General features: G+C 38.3%; 1 protein-coding gene across 1 annotated transcript in view; it reads right to left on the reverse strand.

Moving 5' to 3' along the window:
- Positions 1-22,441, reverse strand: part of IL1RAPL1 (interleukin 1 receptor accessory protein like 1) — a 723,425-nt gene that overhangs the window by 11,231 nt on the left and 689,753 nt on the right. Inside the window, exon 9 of the mRNA XM_040636334.1 lies at positions 11,347-11,490. Coding sequence (XP_040492268.1) covers positions 11,347-11,490 — 144 coding nt within the window. The remainder of the gene's footprint in view (positions 1-11,346; positions 11,491-22,441) is intronic.

Raw genomic sequence — 22,441 nt, forward strand, 5'->3', positions numbered from 1 at the left:
AATAATCTAACTTTATACTTCAAGGAATTGGAAAAAGAAAAACAATCTGAGCCCCAAGTTAATAGAAGACAGAAATAATAAAGAATAGAGTAGAAATAAATGAAATACAGAATACAGAGACAATAGAAAAAAATCAATGAAATGAAAAGTTGGGTTTTTAAAAAGATAAACAAAATTGACAATCTTTAGCTAGACTAACCAAGAAACAAAAAGAAAAACTAAACACAATTATAAATGAGAGAGGCACTGGAACCACAGAAATACAAAGGATAACCTAGAAGAAACAGATAAACTCCCAGAAACATACAATCTCCCAAGACTGAACTGTGAAGAAATAGAAAATCTGAACAGATCAATAACTAAGGAGATTAGAGCATTAATTAAAAAACTGTCAACAAAGACAAGCCTAGGACCAGATGGTTTCACTGGTGAATCCTACCAAATATTTAATTTTTTAAAATATTTTATTTATTCATTTGTCAGAGAGAGAGAGAAAGTGCACAAGCAGGGGGAAGGAGCGGCAGGCAGAGAGAGAGGGTGAAGCAGGCTCCCCGCTGAGCAGGGAGCCCGATGCGGGACTCAATCTCAGGATCCTGGGATCATGACCTGAGCTAATGGCAGATGCTTAACCAACTGAGCCACCCAGGTGTCCCATGAATTCTACCAAATATTTAAAGAAGAAATAATGCCAATCCCCAAATGCTTCCAAAATATTGGCGGAGGAAGCATTCCCAAACTCATTTTATGAGGACAGTATCACCTTGATACCAAAGCCAGATAAGAATGCTACAAGAAAAGAAAACTACAAGCCAATACTAATTTTTTTTCTAAAGATTTTATTTATTTATTTGACACAGAGAAAGAGCACAAGCAGGGGGAGCAACAGCTAGAGAGAAGGAGAAGCAGGCTCCCCGCTGAGCAGGGAGCCCGATGCGGGGCTCAATCCCAGGACCCTGGGATCGTGACCTGAGCCGAGGGTAGATGCTTAACCAACAGAGCCACCCAGGTGCGCCCCCCCAATACTTCTGACGAATATAGATAGAAAAATTCTCAACAAAATACTAGCTAACCAAATTAAACAGTACGTTAAAAGGATAATATAGCATGACTAAGTGAGATTTATCCCTGGGATGCAAGGTTAGATCAATTTATGCAAATCAATAAGTATGACATTCCACATTAATAGGATGATGGACACAAATCATATAATCTTGTAAATAGATTCAGAAAAAGAGTTTGACAAAAAATTTATAATTTCATTGTAAGAGCTTTCAGCAAATTGAGTATAGAAGAACCATACCTCAACACAATAAAGGCCATAAATTACAAACCCACAGCTAAGATCATACTCAATGAAAAGCTGAAGGATTTCATTCTAAATTCAAGAACAAGGTAAGGGTACCCACTCTCACCACTCCCATTCACCATAGTACTGGCAGTTCCAGCTAGAGCAATTAAGCAAAGAAGTAAAAGGTACTTAAGTAGGAAAGAAAGAAGTACAATTTTTTCTTTGCAGATGACATGATTTTACATATAATAAAACCTAAATGTTCCACCAAATATCTGAGCTGCTCAACAAACTCAATAAAGTTCCAGGATACAAAGCCAACATATAAAAATCTGTAGCATTTTTATACAATAACAACAAATCATCTGAAAAAAAAAGAAAATAATCCCATTTACAGTAGTATCAAAAATAATAAAATACTGAGGAATAAATTTAACCAAAGAGATGAAAGATCTATACACTGAAAACTATAAGACATTAATAAAAGAAACGGAAGACATAAATGAAAAGACATCTCATGTTCATGGATTAGAATAATTAATATTATTAAAATGTCCATACTACTCAAAACCACCTATAGATTCAATATAACCCCTATCAATCTTCCAAGGGCTTTTTTCAGAGATGTAGAAGGAACCATCCTAAAATTTATATGGAACTAAAAAAACCCTGATACTGAAATTAACAAGTCAGGAAACAACAGATGTTGGTGAGGATGCGGAGAAAGGGGAACCCTCTTACACCACTGGTGTGAACACAAACTGGTGCAGCCACTCTAGAAAACAATACGGAGGTTCCTTAAAAAGTTAAAAATAGAGCTACCCTCTGATCCAGCAACTGTACTACTAGGTATTTATCCAAAGGATACAAACATAGTGATGTGAAGGGGCACATGCACCCCAATGTTTATAGCAGCAATGTCCACAATAGCCAAACTATGGAAAGAGCCCAGATGTCCATTGGCAGATGAATGGATAAAGAAGAAGCCATCAAAAAGAATGACATCTTACCATTTGCAATGACATGGGTGGAACAAGAGGGTATTACGCTAAGTGAAATAAGTCAGTCAGAGAAAGACACGTATGATTTCACTCATATGCGGAATTTAAGAAATAAAACACATGAACATAGGAGAAGGGAGGGAAAATAAAATAAGACAAAAGCAGAGGGAGAGAGAAACCATTAAGAGACTCTTAACTATAGGAAACAAACTGAGGGTTGCTGGAGGGGAGATGGATGGGGGGATGTGGTAACTGGTTGATGGGCATTATGGAGGGTACTTGATGTAATGAGCGCTGGATGTCATATGCAACTGATGAATCACTAAACTCTACCTCTGAAACTAAAAAAAGGACCCTGAACAGCAGAAGTAATCTTGAGAGGAGCCCAGCTGGAGACATCATACTTCCTGATTGAAAACTACACTGCAAAGTTATAGTAAGAAAAACCAGTATGGTGGTAGCATAAAAACAGATACATAGAACATTAGAACAAAACTGAGCGTCCATAAATAGACCCATACATATACAGAAAACTAGTATCTGACAAGGGGGCCAAGAATAATAATTGGGGAAAGGATAATCTTTTTAATAAAAGGTGTTGGGAAAACTGTATGTCCACATGACAAAGAATAATGTTGGACCTGTCTTATACAATCCACAAATTTTTTTAAAGATTTTATTTATTTATTTGAGAGACAGCAAGCACAAACAGGGAGAGGGGCAGAAGGAGAGGGAGAAGCAGGACCTCCGCTGAGCCGAAGGCAGCTGCTTAACTGATTGAGCCACCCAGGAGACCCTACCATCCACAAATTGTAACTTGAAATGGATCTAAGACTTAAATGTAAGACCTGCAATCATAAAACTCCTACAATAAAACATAGGAAAAAGCTCTTTCACTCATATGCGGAATTTAAGAAATAAAACACATGAACATGGCCCTGGCAATGATTCTTTGGAGATGATAAAGGAAGGACAAGCAACAAAAGCAAAAATAAACAAGTGGGACTACTTCAAACAAAAAAACTTCTGCACAGCAAATGAAACAATCAAGAAAATGAAGAGGCAACCTATGGACTGGGAGAAAATATCTGCAAACCATGTATCAGATAAGGGAAGGGTTAATATTCAAAATATATAAGGAACTCATACAACTCAACATCAAAAAGATTAATAATCCAATAAAAAAATGGGCAGAAGACCCAAACAGACATTTTTCCAAAGACACACAAATGGCCAATAGGTACAAGAAAAAATGCTCAACATCACTAACTATCAGGGAAATGCAAATCAAAACCACAATGAGATCTCACCTCACACCTGTTAGGATAGCTATTATCGAAAAGGCAAGAGATAACAAGTGTTGGCAAGGATATAGAAAAAAAGGAACTCTTGTACCCTGCTGGTAAGGATGTAAATTGGTGCAGCTACTATGGAAAACAATACGAAGTTTCCTCAAAAAATTAGAAATAGAACTACCATATGATCCAACAATTACACTTCTGGGTATATGTCTTAAGGAAATGAAATCACTATCACAAAGCAATATCTGTACCCCAATGCTCATTGCAGCATTATTCACAATAGCTTAGACAAGGAAACAACCTAAGTGCCCATCAATGGACAAATGGATAAAGAAAACGTGGTCAATATATACAACAGAATACTATTCAGCTATAAAAACGAAGGGAATCTTGCCAGTTGCAACAACTTAGGCTTTAAAGGCATTATGCGAACTGAAATCAGTCAGACAAAGAAAGACAAATACTGTATGATTTCACTTACATGTGGAATAAAAACAGCTGAACTCAGAAACAGAATAGAATGGTGGTTGCTAGGAGCTGCGGAGTAGGGGAAAGAGAGTGATGTTGGTCAAGGGATATAAACTTCCAGCTATAAGATAGATAATTCTGGGGATATAGTATACAGAATGGTGACTATAGTTAACAATACTATATTTTATATACTCGAAAGTTGCTGAGAGATTAGGTCTTAAATGTTGCTACAAAAAAATAACAGTTATGTGAGATGATATGTTAACTAACACTGTAGCAATCATTTCACAATATACACATCCCTCTATATCTATATCTGTATCTATATCTATCATCTATATCTATATCTATATCTATATCTATATCTATATATCACGTTGTGTATCTTAAACTTACACAATTTCAATTAAAACTCAATAAATCTGGGGGAGGGGGAACAAGCAAAAAACCAGCAAGACCTATCAATCAGCTAGTTACTTTGTTACTTGAAGTCAACCAACTGGTCCAGTAGAATTTTCTCCTTCCATTGACTGAATTAACCACCATATTTTTATTTAAAAAATATATTTGAGGGGGGAAAAAGAAGTTTGGACTCTGGAGAGTTAGGAAATAAAACTCTGAATTTAAAATACTATTTAAGAAAACCTTGATGAGAGAAGGAAAATATGAAACTATCAGGAATGAAAAAGTAGTTTGGAAAAATGATAAATATTTTTCTCTTTGACATATGAGACAATATTAGTCAATGCTCCTTAGGAGGACTGAGAAGCCAAAGGAGTCATGGATTTTTTAGAATGATGAAACTTTTAAGAAAATGTAGATTGGAGGGGTGCCTGGGTGGCTCAGTTGGTTAAGCATCTGACTCTTTGGTTAAGCGATCATGACTCAGGTCATGATCTCAGGGTCCTGATATTGAGCCCTGCCTCAGGCTCCGCTTGGGATTCTCTCTCTCTCTCCGATCTCTCTGCCCACCCCCACTCATGTGCTCGCATGCATGCAGGCTCTCTCTCTCTCAAATAAATAAATAAACAAATAAATAAATAAAATCTTGAAAAAAAAAGAAAATGTAGATTGGAGATTCCATTCTCAAGATGAAGGTGGTGGCTTTATTGAATCTGGGCTAGGAAAGAGAGTTATTGATAATATAAATGGCTTGAGATTGACAGTTGGGTCTTTGGGAACTTTTAGCCTTTAAACACCTACTGAACAGTTGTCAGATGTTATTGGCAGCTGTCCACTTAAAAAAAAATTGTTCTCAAATATTTTTAACTTTAGTATGTAAAACTGACTAGTGACAGAGGCCATCATTCAGCAAATGAATTACCAAATGAGGCTTGAGGAGGGCTCAGTGATGAATAATGTGTTTTATGCTAAAAGGTGATTTTTGGGGGTGCCTGGGTGGCTCAGTTGGTTAAGCATCTGACTCATGGTTTTGGCTCAGATCATGATCTCAGGGTCATGGGATCCAGCCCTTCAACCATCTCCGAGCTCAGTGAGGAGTCTGCTTGGGATTCTCTCCCTCTCCCTCCCCCTTTGCCCCCCCACCTGTTCTCTCTCTCTCTCTCTCCAAAATAAATAAATAAATAAATAAATAACATTTCTTTCTCGTGTCTCAGATTTGCCTTCATATGTTTTCTTACATTCCCAAGATAGAAATTTTCAGTAAAAAAACTCTGTAGAAATGGATGATATATCATTGAATAAACAAGCATTAGTCATATAATCTTAATATTTTGATTCTGTGATTATCAAATATCGTGGTTTCAATAACTTTCACTTTTCATTTCAATCCTGCATGTCAACATCTGGCAATTGTATTCTAAAATAAAATAAAGCTGCTTGAGTTTTACACTTTGCAATTTTTGCAATATTGTTGTAGTTTACTTGTTTTGTTACTTGGTACTTTTCTGGACTATTTCAATCCATAGGGTCTCAAACACTGAAATGTGATACCAATTAACATATATATGTCATGATATAGTGAACTAAAAAAAGCCCCAGCAGCTGAGGTCAAATCTCAACTGGCATTAATTTTAATTTCACTCATTTGAGACTATGTTCCCGGGTCTATAAAATAGCACCTTCCTAAGGTAGATACCTAGCATGAAATGGGTCCCCACCATTTAGCAAAATGCCTGGCCCAAAGGAGGTCTTCAGTAGATATTAATTTCCTTCCCTTGCATCCTTGAGGGGCCAGTGAGTGGTGTAGATGTTAGAAATCTAAAGCGGGTAAGAGTTAGCAGGTGGCATATAGGTAGCAAAGGGTTGGAGATGAGAAGGCTTGTTTCCTACTCAACAGTTTATGACTTTGGGCAAATCGTATACCAAAAACAACCACAGGTCTCTCCTTCTGGAACCCAAAAACACATTCTAGATTGTTCATGTGTGTGCAAATTATCTAATCAGTTCCAACCAACCAACCAACCAACCGACCAACAAACCAAACAAAAACAAAAGCAAAAAACCCCTACAGGATTTCTAAATGATTTACAGAAGCACAGTTTCACTGATGGACATGAAGACAATGGTTCCTGTAACAATTAATAGTCAGTAACCCTGTGATTGAAGGAGAAAGAAAAATAAATGCTATGACCTAAGATGATGTAGAAACCAATGTCTCAAATGCATGAAATGGAACAGATGTTCACATTTTTCAAGGGTCAAGGGGTGGAGATTATAAAAGATTGCTCTAACTCATTTTGTCCCATACCTGTAATAACTTCTAAAGTGGAACTAGAAGAGCTCTATTTTTCATCTTTAAAATAGTGATTACAGTGTTCTTACAAGCTTGCCCTGCCACAATTATAAGCTTGCGTCTCATACCCCATAGTCAGGGGATAAAACCAAAACCGAAACAGTTTGCACTCTGAGAAAAACAAACATAAAGTAGCTTCACCTTGTCAAGCACTAGATCCTCCCCACAAAATGAAACCTCAAGTTTGTTCACATAAGTTACTTCCTAGTGAAAACTCTGGCACTACCTTACCGACATCCACCAACACGATAATCCTCATGTAGGAGAGCCGGTGTTTCCTATTTTCTCCTATTAGCGGGCTACCTATGACTTCACAACCTTGTTTTTCTTTATATATCTATTACATTTTTTATTTGCAGAGCCAGTTCCAAAATGGAGACAGTCTTTCAAAATTTTGAATAATTCTTTACTTCATGACTTGGTCTTCAAGCCTTCTTTTAATGGAAATTAAAAAGTGACAAAGGAATCTTGAAATCACAGTGCCCTACAAGTAGTAGGCATTCACTAGCGAGCACTCATTACTCAAAAGAAAAAGGACTATTTAAGGTGTGTCTTAAGTGCCATTTTTGTAAAGATGAAGGAGAAAATAACTGGACCTTGGGGTGATAGGGAAATCTTTAGAAGTCAGAGGAAAAATATGAACTGTGTATGAAAGAGAGAAGGAGAGGCAGGAAGAAAGGAAGGAAGGAAGAGAGGAAGGGAGGGAAAGAGAGAGGGAGGGATGCAGGAAGGAAGGAAGGAAGAAAGGGAGGAAGGAAAGAAGGAAGGAAGGAAGGAAGGGCTACCTTTATATAAGCTTTAAACAAAAGTGTAAGGGAAATCCCAGGCAGAGGCATGGAGAAGCGAAGGACTTGGATGGTGTCATGATAAGTGTATTTTCTTTGTACTTATTCCAGCACAGACATTGGTATACCGTGTTCGTGTAAGTTCTGCTCTAGAAACAGCAGGTTGCCTTTATCAGGATGGTCAGCTAGTATTTAATTAGAATAAGGCAACACCCCAGGGGCAGCCTCTATAAGCGCTTCAACTATCTCTGTTTCTGATCAAAAGTAGACGCTTTGTTAATTAGCACAATAAATGTTAGAAATCAAATTTGATTGCTAAAATTAGTGGCTTTTTACTAAATAAAATGGATCTTGGAAATGGACTCTCCATGGTAAAATCAGTGCTATGAAAGATAATCGGATTACTTAACATAATAGAGAGACACATCACACCCCTGTAAACATCTAGTGGGGCCATTGGCCTGCCCCTTTAGGGAAACTTTTCCAGACATGATTCCAAAACGGTCCTGTGTTCAGATGAAGAATATTCTTAGATGTCATTACATAATGCGCCTAATCCTGCCACGGGTATATTGTCACATTTGCCTCAGGGGAAACTTTCTTGTAAGTTTTTGGGAATACACACAGACACTCAGGCACAACACAGAATTGGAACGTCTTCCAGTTTACAGGATGGGTTCTACGTTTGTGTGTTAATAAGGTCATATGCAACACAATTTGTCCAAATTTTCTTTTAGTATGTAATGGAAACAAGGTGGTGAGAGAGTAGTTAACCTTCTCCTGCCCCTAACCATTACAATTACCTCATTTATCTAAAAAGATCTCAGAATTATGCATTACTACATTGTCTTGGGTCAGTTCTCAACAGTTTTGTTTTTCCAAGACCAGCATCGTCATTCTAACTGGAACTCTACATGGTCTGATTCCAAAGAGGTGGCAAGGCTAACAATCATAAGCTGGGTCACCCAGCAATGGCAGTTGTTTTCTGAGCTAAAAAGCCTGGACTTGCTCTGGCAGGCACCATACAGGCGGGCCCCTTTTTGTTTTTGTTTTTGCTAAGAATCACAGTAAATGTGTACTTAAAAAGAGAAGTCTGGCTGAGTGTGGAGGATAAAATGGAAGGGTAGAGAATGAAGACCAAGAAGGTAGTGTAGGAGGCCGGGACAAGGAGTGGCAATTAAGAGTGAGGCAACAGTCTATTTTCAAGAGGTACGATTACGCGGTAATAGAACAAGAGAACTGGGACAAAGACATTTAGATTCAGGAGCTATTCACGCGCTAATGCAATTGAAGATAGGGTGGTAAGTGTGGTCCAAAAAAGTGGGTATTGTAGAATGAGAGTGCTAAGACCTGGATCCAGACTAAACAATGAAATGTAAATGTATGTAGAGGGAGACAAGGAGTGAGGTGAACAAACCAAGAGAACAAAGCATCAATACGTTCTATCTTGGAAAAATAGAATCTTTCTGACACAGAACTGATATAGCCAGGGAAGGCCTATCCTGATGATGCAAAAGGAATTGCGTGGATGTGTTCCTGACACCAAATACTCCATCTCCCAGTCTGACACAATGGCTGAAATTCTTGGAATTTGGAGTTATTTGGACCTGGGCTTAAATTCTGTCTTTCTAGTTGTGTGATTCTCTGAGTACGAACCAAGCAGCCAACACAGCACTTGCTGTTAAATAAACAGTCAACAAATAGTCAATGAATCTATTATTATCATATCACTAGAGTAAGACATTGCTTCAAAATATTAACTAAACTTTCCCTATTCTTCTTCATACTCTTTGCCTTTCCTTACATCTAAGAGTATTTTATGTATTTCGCTTTTAGGGGAGCTAATGTGGTGGCCAAGAATCAAGAAGGCATCATTAGACTTTTGAATTCTGAATTATATTTTTTTAAGCCAAGTCAAGAATACGAAAAGCCTGGGGTCTCTTCTTAACAGTTATGTTTTCTTTGGAAGGAGAAAGGGCTGTGGGAGAGCTATGAAGAATGGGAATGTGATTATGTCAGAGAAATTTTCCACCAATGGAAGAGCAGATAATTATTCAACCATAACAGCATGTGTAGAAAGATCTAAGGGGATGTGACTAAGGTTTAGAGGCATGTAAGCTATCCAGAATCTTCTACTATTCGAACATGACAAAGAAAAACTGTACTGGGAATAGTAGTTGGAGGGGAATCATTCATCTCATTCAGAACACAGACTAAACATATTCCAAATAGGGTTAATAGATCAAGTGAGATGTTCAGGTAAGCTGCTTTTTCAAACATCTTCTACCGTGCTAACGGTACAAACAACATCAGATCTTAAGATTATACTGATCATATCAAATTTTTAAAAGGCACAAAACGGCAGGGACTGAGGGTTCAATAAAATAGATGCTTTGGATATAGACCTGTTTTCAAATCCCATCTTGGCCACTTATAGTAGTAATGCTCGGGTTATCCTCATCAGTACGTTATCTAAACTCTGGGAGCCTCAGTTGCCTTATCAGTAAAATGGAGATTATAATATTGATGTCAGAAGTTTTTGAGCCTTAGCAAGAATGATTCAAGAATGCCTAGCACTTTGCTTGGTATTCATTCAACAACAGCCCTGACATTAACAATTTTCTCATATCTCTTTGAAGGAGCAGCCAAAAAATCATACTCTGCACACGCAGGCAAGAAAGTTAGAAACAAGTGCAAATCAACACTTAAAAATGTCAAAGGCCCCAGACCTGCGGCACGGACTTCACTGTCATGGGGCAGGCAGAAGGTTACACAGCCTGGGTAAACTACTCTTCACAAGCCTGACAACCCACAACGCTACCTGTGGATTTAGTCCAGAGGATCCTGGAAAGGTGGGAACATGGCCGATCCCTTCATTTTCCTTTGTACCATTTAGTGCAAAAGTGACAGTCGTGGAAAAAAATGTATAAATATGATCCAGAATCGTTACCATCTGCACTGTGTGTGTGAGCGTGCAGACGCTTCTTCTACTGAGAACTTACCTTGTGTAAGGATCACTCTTGAAAAAACAACAACAACAACAACTCAAGTCCGCTAATGGGTGGTTTATGGACCTCCATTTTAAGGACCCCAAATTCCTCTTAGAGTGCACACATATTCACGACTGACCAGAGCAGGCAATTCCACGAAAACAACATTTACTCGTCCAATTCGAGGAAAGACAGTAGATGTATTATTATGAAAACAATGTGCTTGGGCACTGTATTATCTGTTGGTCCACACTTGGAATAAAAATTCGTCTGTCTAAATAGAGCTACACACAGGCTTGAAAAGACTGCTCTGAATTCTAAAATATTCAGCACAGTTTATTAGAGCTGGTCAGTCCAAGCAAGGGACAGATAGAGACTCACCTCAAACCTCGGGGCTAGGGAACGCAATTAAAAGAGGCCCTCCTCACAGAAAAGTTAAGCTGGCCTTTCAGTACTGATTACACGGAGAGAGAAAACCAACACTCTGACAGCGCTGCAATCAGCGTTTGTACTTGGTGTAGGACTCTAAAAAGGGTAGGTGTTGCTTTACAATTGTCAGAGGAAATTACCTATTGGCTCCAAAGCATCACACGTACAGTTCCGTGTAAAAGATGAATTTACAAACTGAACATGGAAAGATGGTAAGAGCAGCTGCCAGTGGTGATGTAGGTAACTTTCCTTGCCCCTCAATAAAACAAGGCAGGAAACAAGGAAGAATATCCAGAGAGGACATTAAAAAGGGGAGCTCATCTTACCTCCATCCAGCTCCTCCGCCCCAAAATGATTCCTGTAGAAGAGCATGATTTCTATCTTGTAGCACTTGTAGATGGTCACCAAGCAGACAAGCAGCAGCAGGATTGCACCAAGCCCTCCAGCAAGTTCCACTGTATACATTAGCTCTACGGGAAAAAATCACGAAAGGGAATTAGACCATAGTCACATCCCAGATCACAAATTCAACTTGATTTCACAGTTTTCTGGGTGAGACCAGAGGTAGGTAATGGATTAACACAACCCCTTCCCTTTCTGCATGAGAATCTGACCTTTCTAGCTCTGTTTCCTTGGTAACCAGATAAGGTGGTTTGTGGTAACTGTGTTGCTAAGAGACATTGCTTATGGTAAAAATGGTAGATTGTGTTTGGACCGAGAGAATTATAAAATACCTGTTTGGAAACTATGATTCCGAGCTTGCCTGAGTACGGTAACTCCTATAAACGTATCCCTTCTGGGAACCCTGCAAACTAGGCTTGAGGATATGAAGCGTTTAAGGCAGGACAGCTTCTGAACTCACCAATGTGAATCTTGATCCTTCCTACCTGAGCTGTCACCTAGGGGATGGCGCTCGGGACAGTAAGGGTTCCAACAACACAGTTCCTGAAGGGCAGTGTGGACTGTTTCATAGAGTCTTGGGTGCCCCCCCCCCAGGAATGCAGCCTGCTGCCTCCTGCCAGGAGCAACGACTTCCATTCTCTACCTCTCTGATCAGTGACACCAGGGTGGCCAATCACAGTACTGGAGGCTGAATACTTGGGCTTAAAAAGTAGGCCCCCTAGTGGATGTCACACTAGACTAGGTTGATAGTATTTTCCTTTTGCTAAGCTACTTAGACATTTTTCATTTGTTTCCTCCCTTTATTAGGCAGGTTGCTACATTCTATCCAAAAGAGGGATTTTTCTGTCCACTCACTACATACATGCTCTCTTTTTTCTACTGAATATCCATATTACATTAAAAATTATCGGGCATTTCTGGGGATAAAACATTCACTTCTTTTTTCCTCCTTTAGAGCTCACAGACATTGTGACAAAATCAAGGCTACTGATTTTTAAACATTAAGCCAGAATGCAGAGATTAAAAAAAATTTTTTTTAGAGAGAGCAAGAGCACAAGTAAGGGGGTGAAGGGAGAGGGAGAGAGAGAATCTCAAGCTGACCCCGCGCTCAGTGTTGCGGGGCTCGACAGGCAGCTCTAGCTCATGACCCTGAGATCACGACCTGAGCCAAAGCCCCTCGCCCAACCGACTGTGCCATCCAGGTGCCCCAGAACGCAGATTTTGAGGTTCACTTTAAGTGCCTGTGCTTGCCTGCTGTCTTCTTGATCAATGTGGGCCAAATGTTATTGATGGGTAGCCATTGTTCACTACAGTTGACACTACCTTGAAAAGTGTTAGTTTCCTTAATTACCATTAAATATAAAAATTCCTGAAATTATGGCTCTAAAATAGTGGTATTTTTATGGTTTTCATTTACAATCCATCAATGGGTTATCTAATTTCATAGCATGGTTAATGTAGGCTTATACTGAAAACTTTAAAATAATCTATGGTTTTGCAGTAACAACTACTCTTGTGTTACAAGATCACTCCTGAGATCTCAAAAATGGGGTGAAATCATCACAGGTATGATGCAGTATCAGTGATAAGTAATTTGAAAAGCATGGACATCATTTCCTCACAAGAACACTTTGTGTTTGTGCATGTGTGTGTGTGTGTTTGCGTGTGATGTCACTTTTCCCGTGATAATTACAGAACAAAACTCAGCCGTATTTTCCATTGTCTAGTCGTTCATTTTTAATTCAACAGTTTTATCAAAAAACATATATAACTACTATTTAATCAAGTGTATTTTTATGCTCTTATTAAAATTAAATGGGAAATAGGAGAAAATCTTATTAAAAGTGCTTGGATTTTATGAATTTAAGAAAGAAAAATAAAATGAGTTATTAAATCTTTTAGAGTCTGAGTGAATTAATATGGAAAGTGAAATATTGAAAAGCACCTCCTGGAAATTTTTACGTTTTGTATTTATAAATATCAGACAGCATTAACTGTTGAATCTTGTGAGGGCCTACACAAGATAGTACTACAAAAGTTCCAGGAGTGAAAAACAAAAAGCTCCTCTAGATAATGTTTTCCCATTCCTATGTGAACAGAAAGGATAAGTGCGCAGATCATTCTGCAAAGTACGCTGGGCCTGGTTCTCTCGCTATAGGAGTTAACACTACCGCACAGAGAAAACTAACTTATGCTCACAGGCTAATTCATACACCAAAATCATCTGATTTAAATTATACTGGATATGATGGGAGAGGTAAACATTTGGACTACGGTTTCTTTTCAGATTCATTGTGTTTTCTAATTTAATGCATTGAACACTTGTAATTTATCACCCTAAAATTCCTTACATGAGGGAAGAATTGGGAAAAAAAAAGGACAACGCTTAATTTGTGCTCTCAAACTCTGCTAGTGGAAGAGCCCAATGGTACGACTCTATTAGACAATTTGGGGTAGTTTCTGATGAAGTTAACTGTGGATCTACCCTATGACTAGCAACTGCATCCCTAAGTATTTATACAAGGAAATAGAAGCAGATGTCCACAAGAAGACTTGTTTTGGAATGTTCAGAGTAGTCTTATTCATAGGAGCCACAACTGAAAATGACCCGAATGTTCATTAGCACGAGATATGACAGAATATACTCAGATACAAGCAACATGCATGAATCTCACAAAATTACATCAGGTGAAGGAAGCCAAAAACAAAGTAATATCTTCTGTAGAATTCTGTCTACATGAAGTGTAAGAACAGGCCAAAATAAACCACAGTGATAGAAATCACAAGATGGATGTTTTGTGGATGAGTGATGGGAAAATTTATTGGAAAGGGGCAAGAGGAAACTTGCTGGGGTAAAAGACATATTCTATATTGTTTTTCAGGTATGGATATACAAGTATATATATTGTCAAAGCTCAACAAACTGAACACTTAGACCATCTATGCATTTTACCTTATCTTAATCACACTTCAAGTCTTTAAAACTTGGATTTAAAAAAAATAGCCACGACAAATTCTAACTCGAGGCTTGTGTGGGGAGAAGCTGTAAAGAAAGCTGGAGTCAGGACAGCTGGTCTACTGTAGATAACTGCACAGGCTGGGAATGGTTCTATGTTGGCTCCAAGCACAGCCCTGGATTCTGCAGACATGGCCCCAGGCCTGGACAAGCAGCACCCTTCCCAAGCCCGTATCTAGTGGAAGAGCTTTTGAAACAATCCAAAAGTGTGCCCGAGACATAATCCTATTAATGTAATAAGCAGAATTCTCATTTTCTTCAGATGGCATTTATAAGTCTGTTCTCTACAGACTTAAAAAAAACTTTTATTTATTTTTTAATAATATTTTTACTATATTATGTTAGTCACCATACTAAAAAAACAACTTTTAAGCACTTAATATGCAAAAGTTAGAGAAATATGATATGAAAGTAAGTCCTTATGTTTAGAGAAGTCATTGCCCAAATGTGATTTATCCCTATTGATAGAAGTCATGAGCCACTCAAATAATTATATACACTACCTCAAACACATTATACAGTAGGCCAATCAATGGTACTGTCTGAAATGTAATGAGAAAAAGACACCAGGGTTGATGTGGCTTAGCAATTAGAGAAATGGTCTAGTGTCACATGAATATATCCTTCAAGGTACAAACATATGGAAAGTTTTATATACCTAGAGTATGGGCAATAATCAAGAATAAGTCTTCTTGAGCCACAGGATAGTCATTTACTAATAAGACAGAGACGAAGACCGGGTCCAAAGAAACGGCATTTTCAAGGGGCTAATTTATCCTGAGATCCAGAGAGGATCTCAAACTTCCCCCAGATACTTCTGTAGAATTACATGCAGAAGCCTGGTATTCTTACAATGTTCTTGGAAGTCAGAGAAGAAACGTATCCTTCCCCACAGCCCACGCACCAGTGCCTCCTCCTCAGTTACTACATTATTTCTATGCAAGAGTAATTTACATGCCTTCACATTATAAATGTGCGAGGTTAAAACATTTCCCATTTAAGTTTTTCACATTGGTTTACAGACCATGTGTAAACTCTCCCAAAGAAAATGGCGTATTAGATTTAGTTTCCACATTCTTTTGCTCTAAGCTGGACGCATTCATTAATATGAGTGCTACCCATTATTGCTTATACATTGGGTCAGGACAAAATTACTAGGGGTTAAATTCTGTTACACTTTAAAGAAATGATTCAGGGCCCGCTGCTGTATTTTATCTTTACATTACAATGTGAAAGGTGTTGCCCCAGCAAATGTCATTTTCCCTTTGAAATGGGATCTGCTTTTCAGCTCAAGTTCAAGTTGCCTGGAGTGGCAGCATTTAAAAAATAAAAAGATTCCATTTCAGCACAATTCAACATCAGAAGACGGAAAGAGAAAGTGCAGACCTTTTAAAAATCTGGTTAGCCTTTGTGTTATTTGGTTAAAATGATAGACTCTACCCCCTTTAAGGGACTGAGACTGAATATTGAAAATTGTAAAGCAAAATCTCTCAGCAAAACCTAAGGGAAACTGGCATTTGGTTAAACACAACAAATGAACGAGTGCCAAATAGTTACATTTAAGGGCACCAGCAGTCATTTAGTTACTGGCAATTAACAATAGTCTTTGGAAAGCTCCAGTTTGGGCTAAGGGAAAACACATTGATTATTGCTGTGGTGGTAGACTGCTTTCGGAATAAATTGCTTCAATTTAAAACTAGATTTGCTACAAGCATTTTGAGCAATGACTACAATTTTTTCTTATCAAGACAGTTGGACCAAGCAACCCTTTAAAAGAAACAGCTAATTAAAATAAAGCACATGCCATCTCTTAGTATATTGCATTACATTGCAAATAATAAATGCGTTCGGTTTACACTAATCTTGCTGCATTACCTACTGTAGTTTGCGGTCCTATTTTTTTTACTGGCCTGTACCTGGTCTTGTTGTTGGCAAACTTCTTCTGAAGAGGTAAAGATGTTAACAAAGTAAATCGAAGTTTATGTGTATTTTTGAACTCTTCACTTGGAGTTTTCATTTTGTTTCTCGATATGTATTTCTATACACAATCTTGTTTCAACTAGAACTGAAGATTTCAGGTGGCTTTTTCTTATATGGTTCAGCCGAAAATTGCCTCATTCATTATATAAAGTCCTTTGAAATGCTCTGCCCTGATTTATATGCAGTAAAGTGCAACTTTGTGGGGAAAATGCATGATAGACAATCTAATGATCCCAGTTTATTCATTAGCCTCACCAAGTACATTTCCTCTTCTCTCATTGTGTTATAAAGAGCTAAACTTTATAAGGATTTATCCATCCACATAAATTCATATGCATATTTATTTCTCTGGAGCAGTATAACTTATTTGTTCCTGGCAGGAGGATAATTATGCTCAGCCTACAAAGATATTCAACTCAATTCTACAATACATCAATGCAATTTAGAAGCAGTTATAATTTTTTTTTTTTTTGGTAACACATTAAGAAGCTGAATTGCTATTCACATAATAGCAAGAAAACGTTTTGGGAAGGTATAAACTAGTACGTAAAGACAGCAGTTTTGCTTTTGTAAAAGTGCTTTTTGGAACAAGGCAGGATACACAAAATAATAATATAATAATAGTAACAATAATAATAAAAAGGAAAATGAAAATGGTCTCTGAATGTAGCAGCTTGATTTGTGCAACCAAACATCTGGGCAAAAGATTACCTTTGAAGTGGTATATTTTGTCATTTTGGAAAGAGGCTTTCAGCAAAAGTATAGAATTAACTTTTACTTACTGCCAATCAAGAATGCAAATATGATCATTGGCTATGACCCATCATTGGGGCATAGTTAGCCTCGGCTCCCAGAAGCCGTAGGAACTGAAGAGTTACATGTTAACAAACTATTAAAAATTTTAAAATAAAATGAAAGACTAGAGGGAAAAAATGCATCATTCTTTCTACAGTTAGCTAGAGCCTACCCTTAAAACGTGCCTTACCTAAGAAGGATACTAACTTTGCTTTTTCCTATGAAGTGAAAGGAATCATAAGTGGTATGTATTAAAAGACAAGGTAAGAGGAACAATGGCAGTAATCGAAAAAACATGATTCCATGAATCCATATTAATGAACAAATACATTAAAAGGAAAGCTCTCCCTTAGCCAGAACAGAAAGATGCCACTCGGTAAAAATAGAAGAAATGATAGAATTAGAAATCACCACATTTCAGCCATCTTAATAATAATTGATTCAGGCAAGGATTATCAACAGATGCTAAAATTATTGGATGAAAGATCGATGAGGCAGGATATTCACACTGTTTTAAAGTACCTCCCCACTGATTATTTATTAACGATTGAGGGAAAAATGGACACCATTTCAAGGAAGTAACCGAAAATAACATCACCAGTAATGGGAGAAATCGACATCATGCGCCTCCTGATGTGATGCATTAACAAGGCAGTACTCCAGCCAGAAGCAGGTAAATATCAAAAAAATGAGGACATATATCAGGCAAACTCAAACTAAGAGACATCGTATAAAAAATAAAATCTGGTTTCTACTCCTGAGAAATGTCCAAGCCATTGCAGGGATCAAGGGCAGTTCCTCTGGCGTGAAGATAATTTTGAGTTAAAAGCAATCCACACCCAGCAGATGCAGGAAAAGCTCTTTGTCTCTCCAGGCAACTGCCTAAATTTACATTGGAAAGGAGAGCCTGTCCAGGAAGAGAGCTATTAACAGACATTAACATCTTCACCTAAGAAATTGATTTGCTTAATAGGGCAACCTTTGTTTTCTAAACCCCTTTGTTTTCCAATCTTTGTTTCCCAAGCTCCTCCCCTTAGCAGCTCAGGAGGGTCAGATAAGCCTCCTGTTGCCTGACTGTGGATTCCTCCTACTGAATTTGATATTCTCCCATTAATCTGTCTCACGCTTAGTTACAAGGACCTTGATGCGCAGAGAAAATTTCTTCCCAACGCCGTGAAACACCAAGAAAGGCTGAGGAACCAACCCAGGTTAAAGGACACTAAGAAGACATGACAACTAAAAGCAATGTGTCATCCTGGATGGGAAATACACTCGAAGGGGTATTATTGAGACAATATTTAAAAAGCGAATATAGATGGTATATTAGATAATAGTATTCTACCATTTTCAATTTTCCTGAATTTGATAAATATACTCTGGTTACGTAAGAAAACATCCCTGTTTTCAGAAGATTCGCATCAAACAGTTTAGCCATGATATCTGCAATTTACTGTCACACATCAATAATATGCTATGTGCTTGATACCTGGTGTGGCTCTTTCTATTTAGCCACCCACATTAAGAGACGGAAGGCAAGTGTGGCAAAACGGTAATAACTGGTGAATCTAGCTGAAGAGGATATATGGAAATTTATTATACTACTCTTGCATTTTTTCTGTAATGTCACCAGATTTTTTTTCAAGATAAAAAGTTAAAAAATAAAGACAAGTCAAATGGTAAGATCATATTGATGAGGGAACAGAAGGCAAGCTGAGGACAAAGCAGAAACTGACACCCCACAACCCCCGCCCCCATGGGATGTCTGTGACATCCCTCAGGCACTCCTGGCTGCCCTAAAGGGAAAAGAAATAGTTAACCTATAGAGAACACAATCCTGCAAGACTTGAGTCTCCCTCAGTTTACAAGTGTTTTAGCAGTTTATAAGAACAAAACATTTCTATCAATAACCTAGCTTCCAGAAGGGAATGTAAATACAAGTAAATGTCCTTATAACCTCCAGGCCATAGACAGATACTTCCAGGGATCCAGGAAGCTCCCAACTATCTTCGTGTTCACGCCTTACTAGAGGGGTAAACAACCTTAACCTGACAATGGCAAGGCCTCCAGTATCCTGTGAGTCTTCTTTAACATACGAAAGTACTCTCTTGAAACCTCACTTTTTCCTCATCTCCCCCAACCCCATAGTATATAATCCGCCACCCCTCACAACCCGGTGCTGCAGCTCTTTCTGCCCACGGGTCCCGTCCCCGTGCTTTAATAAACCACCATTTTGCACCGAAGGCGTCTCAAGAATTCTTTCCTGGTCGTCGGCTCCAGACTCCACCCCATTGAACCTCACCGATATCCCACAACCTCATCAGTATTATTGCAAGTGCTGTTGTAATTAGAGTGTGTTTTGTGTTTAGTTTTGACTTAAAATTTTATCATTTGCAGTCACTCTGATGTAATCTGTCTAAAACCTTCAGTGTAATCTTCCAAAAACATGCTGTCCTTCCCTTGGGATTTTCTTCAGTAATTGTTAGCCGATCTACAATGCTTATGGAAGAAAGTCCAAAACCCTTATGTCGGCATTCGCGGTCCTTCACTCCTTTAATTGAAGCAGCTAATTAACCTCCAGCCAGAATCATCCCTCCAATGTGAATTGAACTTGACATGTGTTTTCCCAATGCTAGACCAACGTAGAACTTCCCTTTTCATTTATCAAAACCCTACCAATACTGTGAGGCAAGGCTAAGACCCCCGCTTTCAATGAAGCTTTTCCAAAAGTGATTCATCTCCTCGGAAAGTGTATTTTCTATAGCTTTTTTGGTGACTTACTATATTGCATTATGTCATTTACTTTTGTTTATGGTTTTACATTATAGACAATTGTTTTACCTTAAGACCTTTGCTGTGTCTGTTCCCTCTGACTGGAATATTCCTCCCCCAGATTTCTGTATGCCTCCTTCTTTGCTTCTTTGTCTTTGCTCATATAATACCTTCTAAGTTTGGTCCACCGGGCGCTCATTACAAATCACAAACCTGTGGCTGCACTTTGCATCCATTTTTCTTTCTTTCTTTTTTTTTTTGTTACTCCATTACTCATGATATAACATAGTATTTAATGCTTATTAATAAATTTATTATTGTTTATTATCTGTCTCTCACTGGAATTTAAATTCCATCAAGATTAAGTGTTGTTTTTTTTTTTTTGGTCTACTTTGTCCATATTTTTTTAATTGATCTATCTCAGATGTCTTGGAAACTATCAGACACATAGTAGGTGCTCAGTGAAGAGCTGTCAAATAAATCAATGACTGGATGATCAAGAACAAACTCAATTTTCTAATAAAAAGTTACTGTTTTATGCATTCCCACTCTAAAATTCCAAGAATATCTCTGTAAGCCATCTTCCCCGCCAGCCAACGTGTCATAAGGTTCAAGCAACTAATGAAGTGTAACTATTGATATGCAGTCTGTTAATTTGGTAATAAAACATCATTCTATAGAAAAATGGCCAACTTAACCATACAAATAGAGAAATGTTCTCTCATTCATAAATTCAATGACCATATAGCCCAGTATAGACTTACAGATCTAGGAAACTTTGTACCAATCATATATTGTTTACAACTTTGATAATGCTATTCAGTTTTTTCTTTTCATTTGATGAAGGAGCAGAAAGCTAGCTGAAGACAAAGCATAAGCTGACACTCTGCAACCTCCCCCCGACCCGCCCAACTCCTGTGTGGGACGTGTGTCATATTCTTCCAGGAAGCTCCCAACTATCTTAACGTTATTGCTTTACTAGAGGGAAAAACAACTTTAACTTGACAATGGCAAGGCCTCTGGTATCTTGTAGGTCCTCTTTGGCATATGAAAGTTCTTCTGAAAACCTCTCTTTTTCCTTACCTCTCCCAATCCCATAATATATAATCAATTGCTCCTCACGGCCCTAGTGCAGCAGCTCTTTCTGCCCACGGGTCCTGCCCCCGTGCTTTAATAAAACCACCTTTTGCAACAAAGACATCTCAAGAATTCTTTCTTGGCCTTTGGCTCCATACCCCACCCCACCAAACCTCACCTATATTCCAAAAGCCACATCACATCCATCCATTCGTTCATTCGTTCATTCATTCATTCACTCTTTGTTTAGTAAGTGCCTTAAATGTACCGGCTGTAGTACTTTGAGTTCTAGCGATAAAATGATGATTAAAATAAGCTTCTTGCCTTAAAGGAGTTCATGTCTAGTTGCAGAGTCTGGCACATAAGTAGATTATTTAGTAACAGTAATGAAAGCTAATGTCTATTGTGCACTTAAGTTTCACTCTTAAGTGAAAGAAATGCTTTACTCTAAGTATCATGACCACAGATCAGGTGAGCAACTCACTCAGGGTGCTTGTGTTTCTATTGGGAGGTTTTAGGGTTAGGGATGGGACACTGTGGCCCGGCCCAGGACGGTGCCTGCAAAGATTTTTGGCAAGCAGTTTGGTGTGGAAGTATAAAGCAAATGTATGGTGTGATGGCTGGTGGTTGTCAACTAACTGTTCTGATTTCTCAGCTAGAACATGTTGTTTATCTTTTTTTTCTTTGCAAAGCAACTAGCTTGTACTTTGTCAATAAATATTCGTTTGAAGGGTTCGTGGTATCAATTAAACCAGGTTTCCCAAAATTAGGTCAGAAAAATAGGACAGCGATCCCCCCTCGTGCAAAACTGACATATTGTCGAAAAGCACAATGTGGCATCACTAACACAGACAGAGCTTTATTGCTGCAAACGTCTCCCCGTTGGACTATAAAAGCAGTGTTTGAAATCGGTCTATCTAAAGACCACAATGTGGGATGTACACAGAACAGTTACATATTTGTACACACATACAAACATACACAGTATTCAGATGGGGACTCCTTCATCTTAGGGCTCATAAGATTGATAATGATGAGGAGAAACCAGACAAAGAAGGAAGAGACTGCTATAATAAAGAGCAAACCGGGCCTCAGGTGACCAGCTTAGAAGACGGGGCTGCTGTTTATCAAGGTGTCAAATTTCATAGATGCCTAAAAGAAAATCTCTTAGAAGAAAAAGTATTTGCTTTCCCTCTACTAGGAATTTCCTTCTCAACATGTCATACAAATAGACAGGCACAGATGGAATGTTACAAAACGTCTCTTGAGAGAAAATTGTCAGAGTGAAGGTGCCATTGCCATTTTACTCCTTTTTGTTAAGGGCTGCAGTGTTTATCCTGAAAGCAATCCTCCACCGGAGGATATACCGTCACGGTTAGAAC

The sequence above is a fragment of the Ursus maritimus genome (assembly GCF_017311325.1).
Source record: "Ursus maritimus isolate PB19 chromosome X unlocalized genomic scaffold, ASM1731132v1 scaffold_X1, whole genome shotgun sequence".
NCBI lineage: Eukaryota > Metazoa > Chordata > Mammalia > Carnivora > Ursidae > Ursus > Ursus maritimus.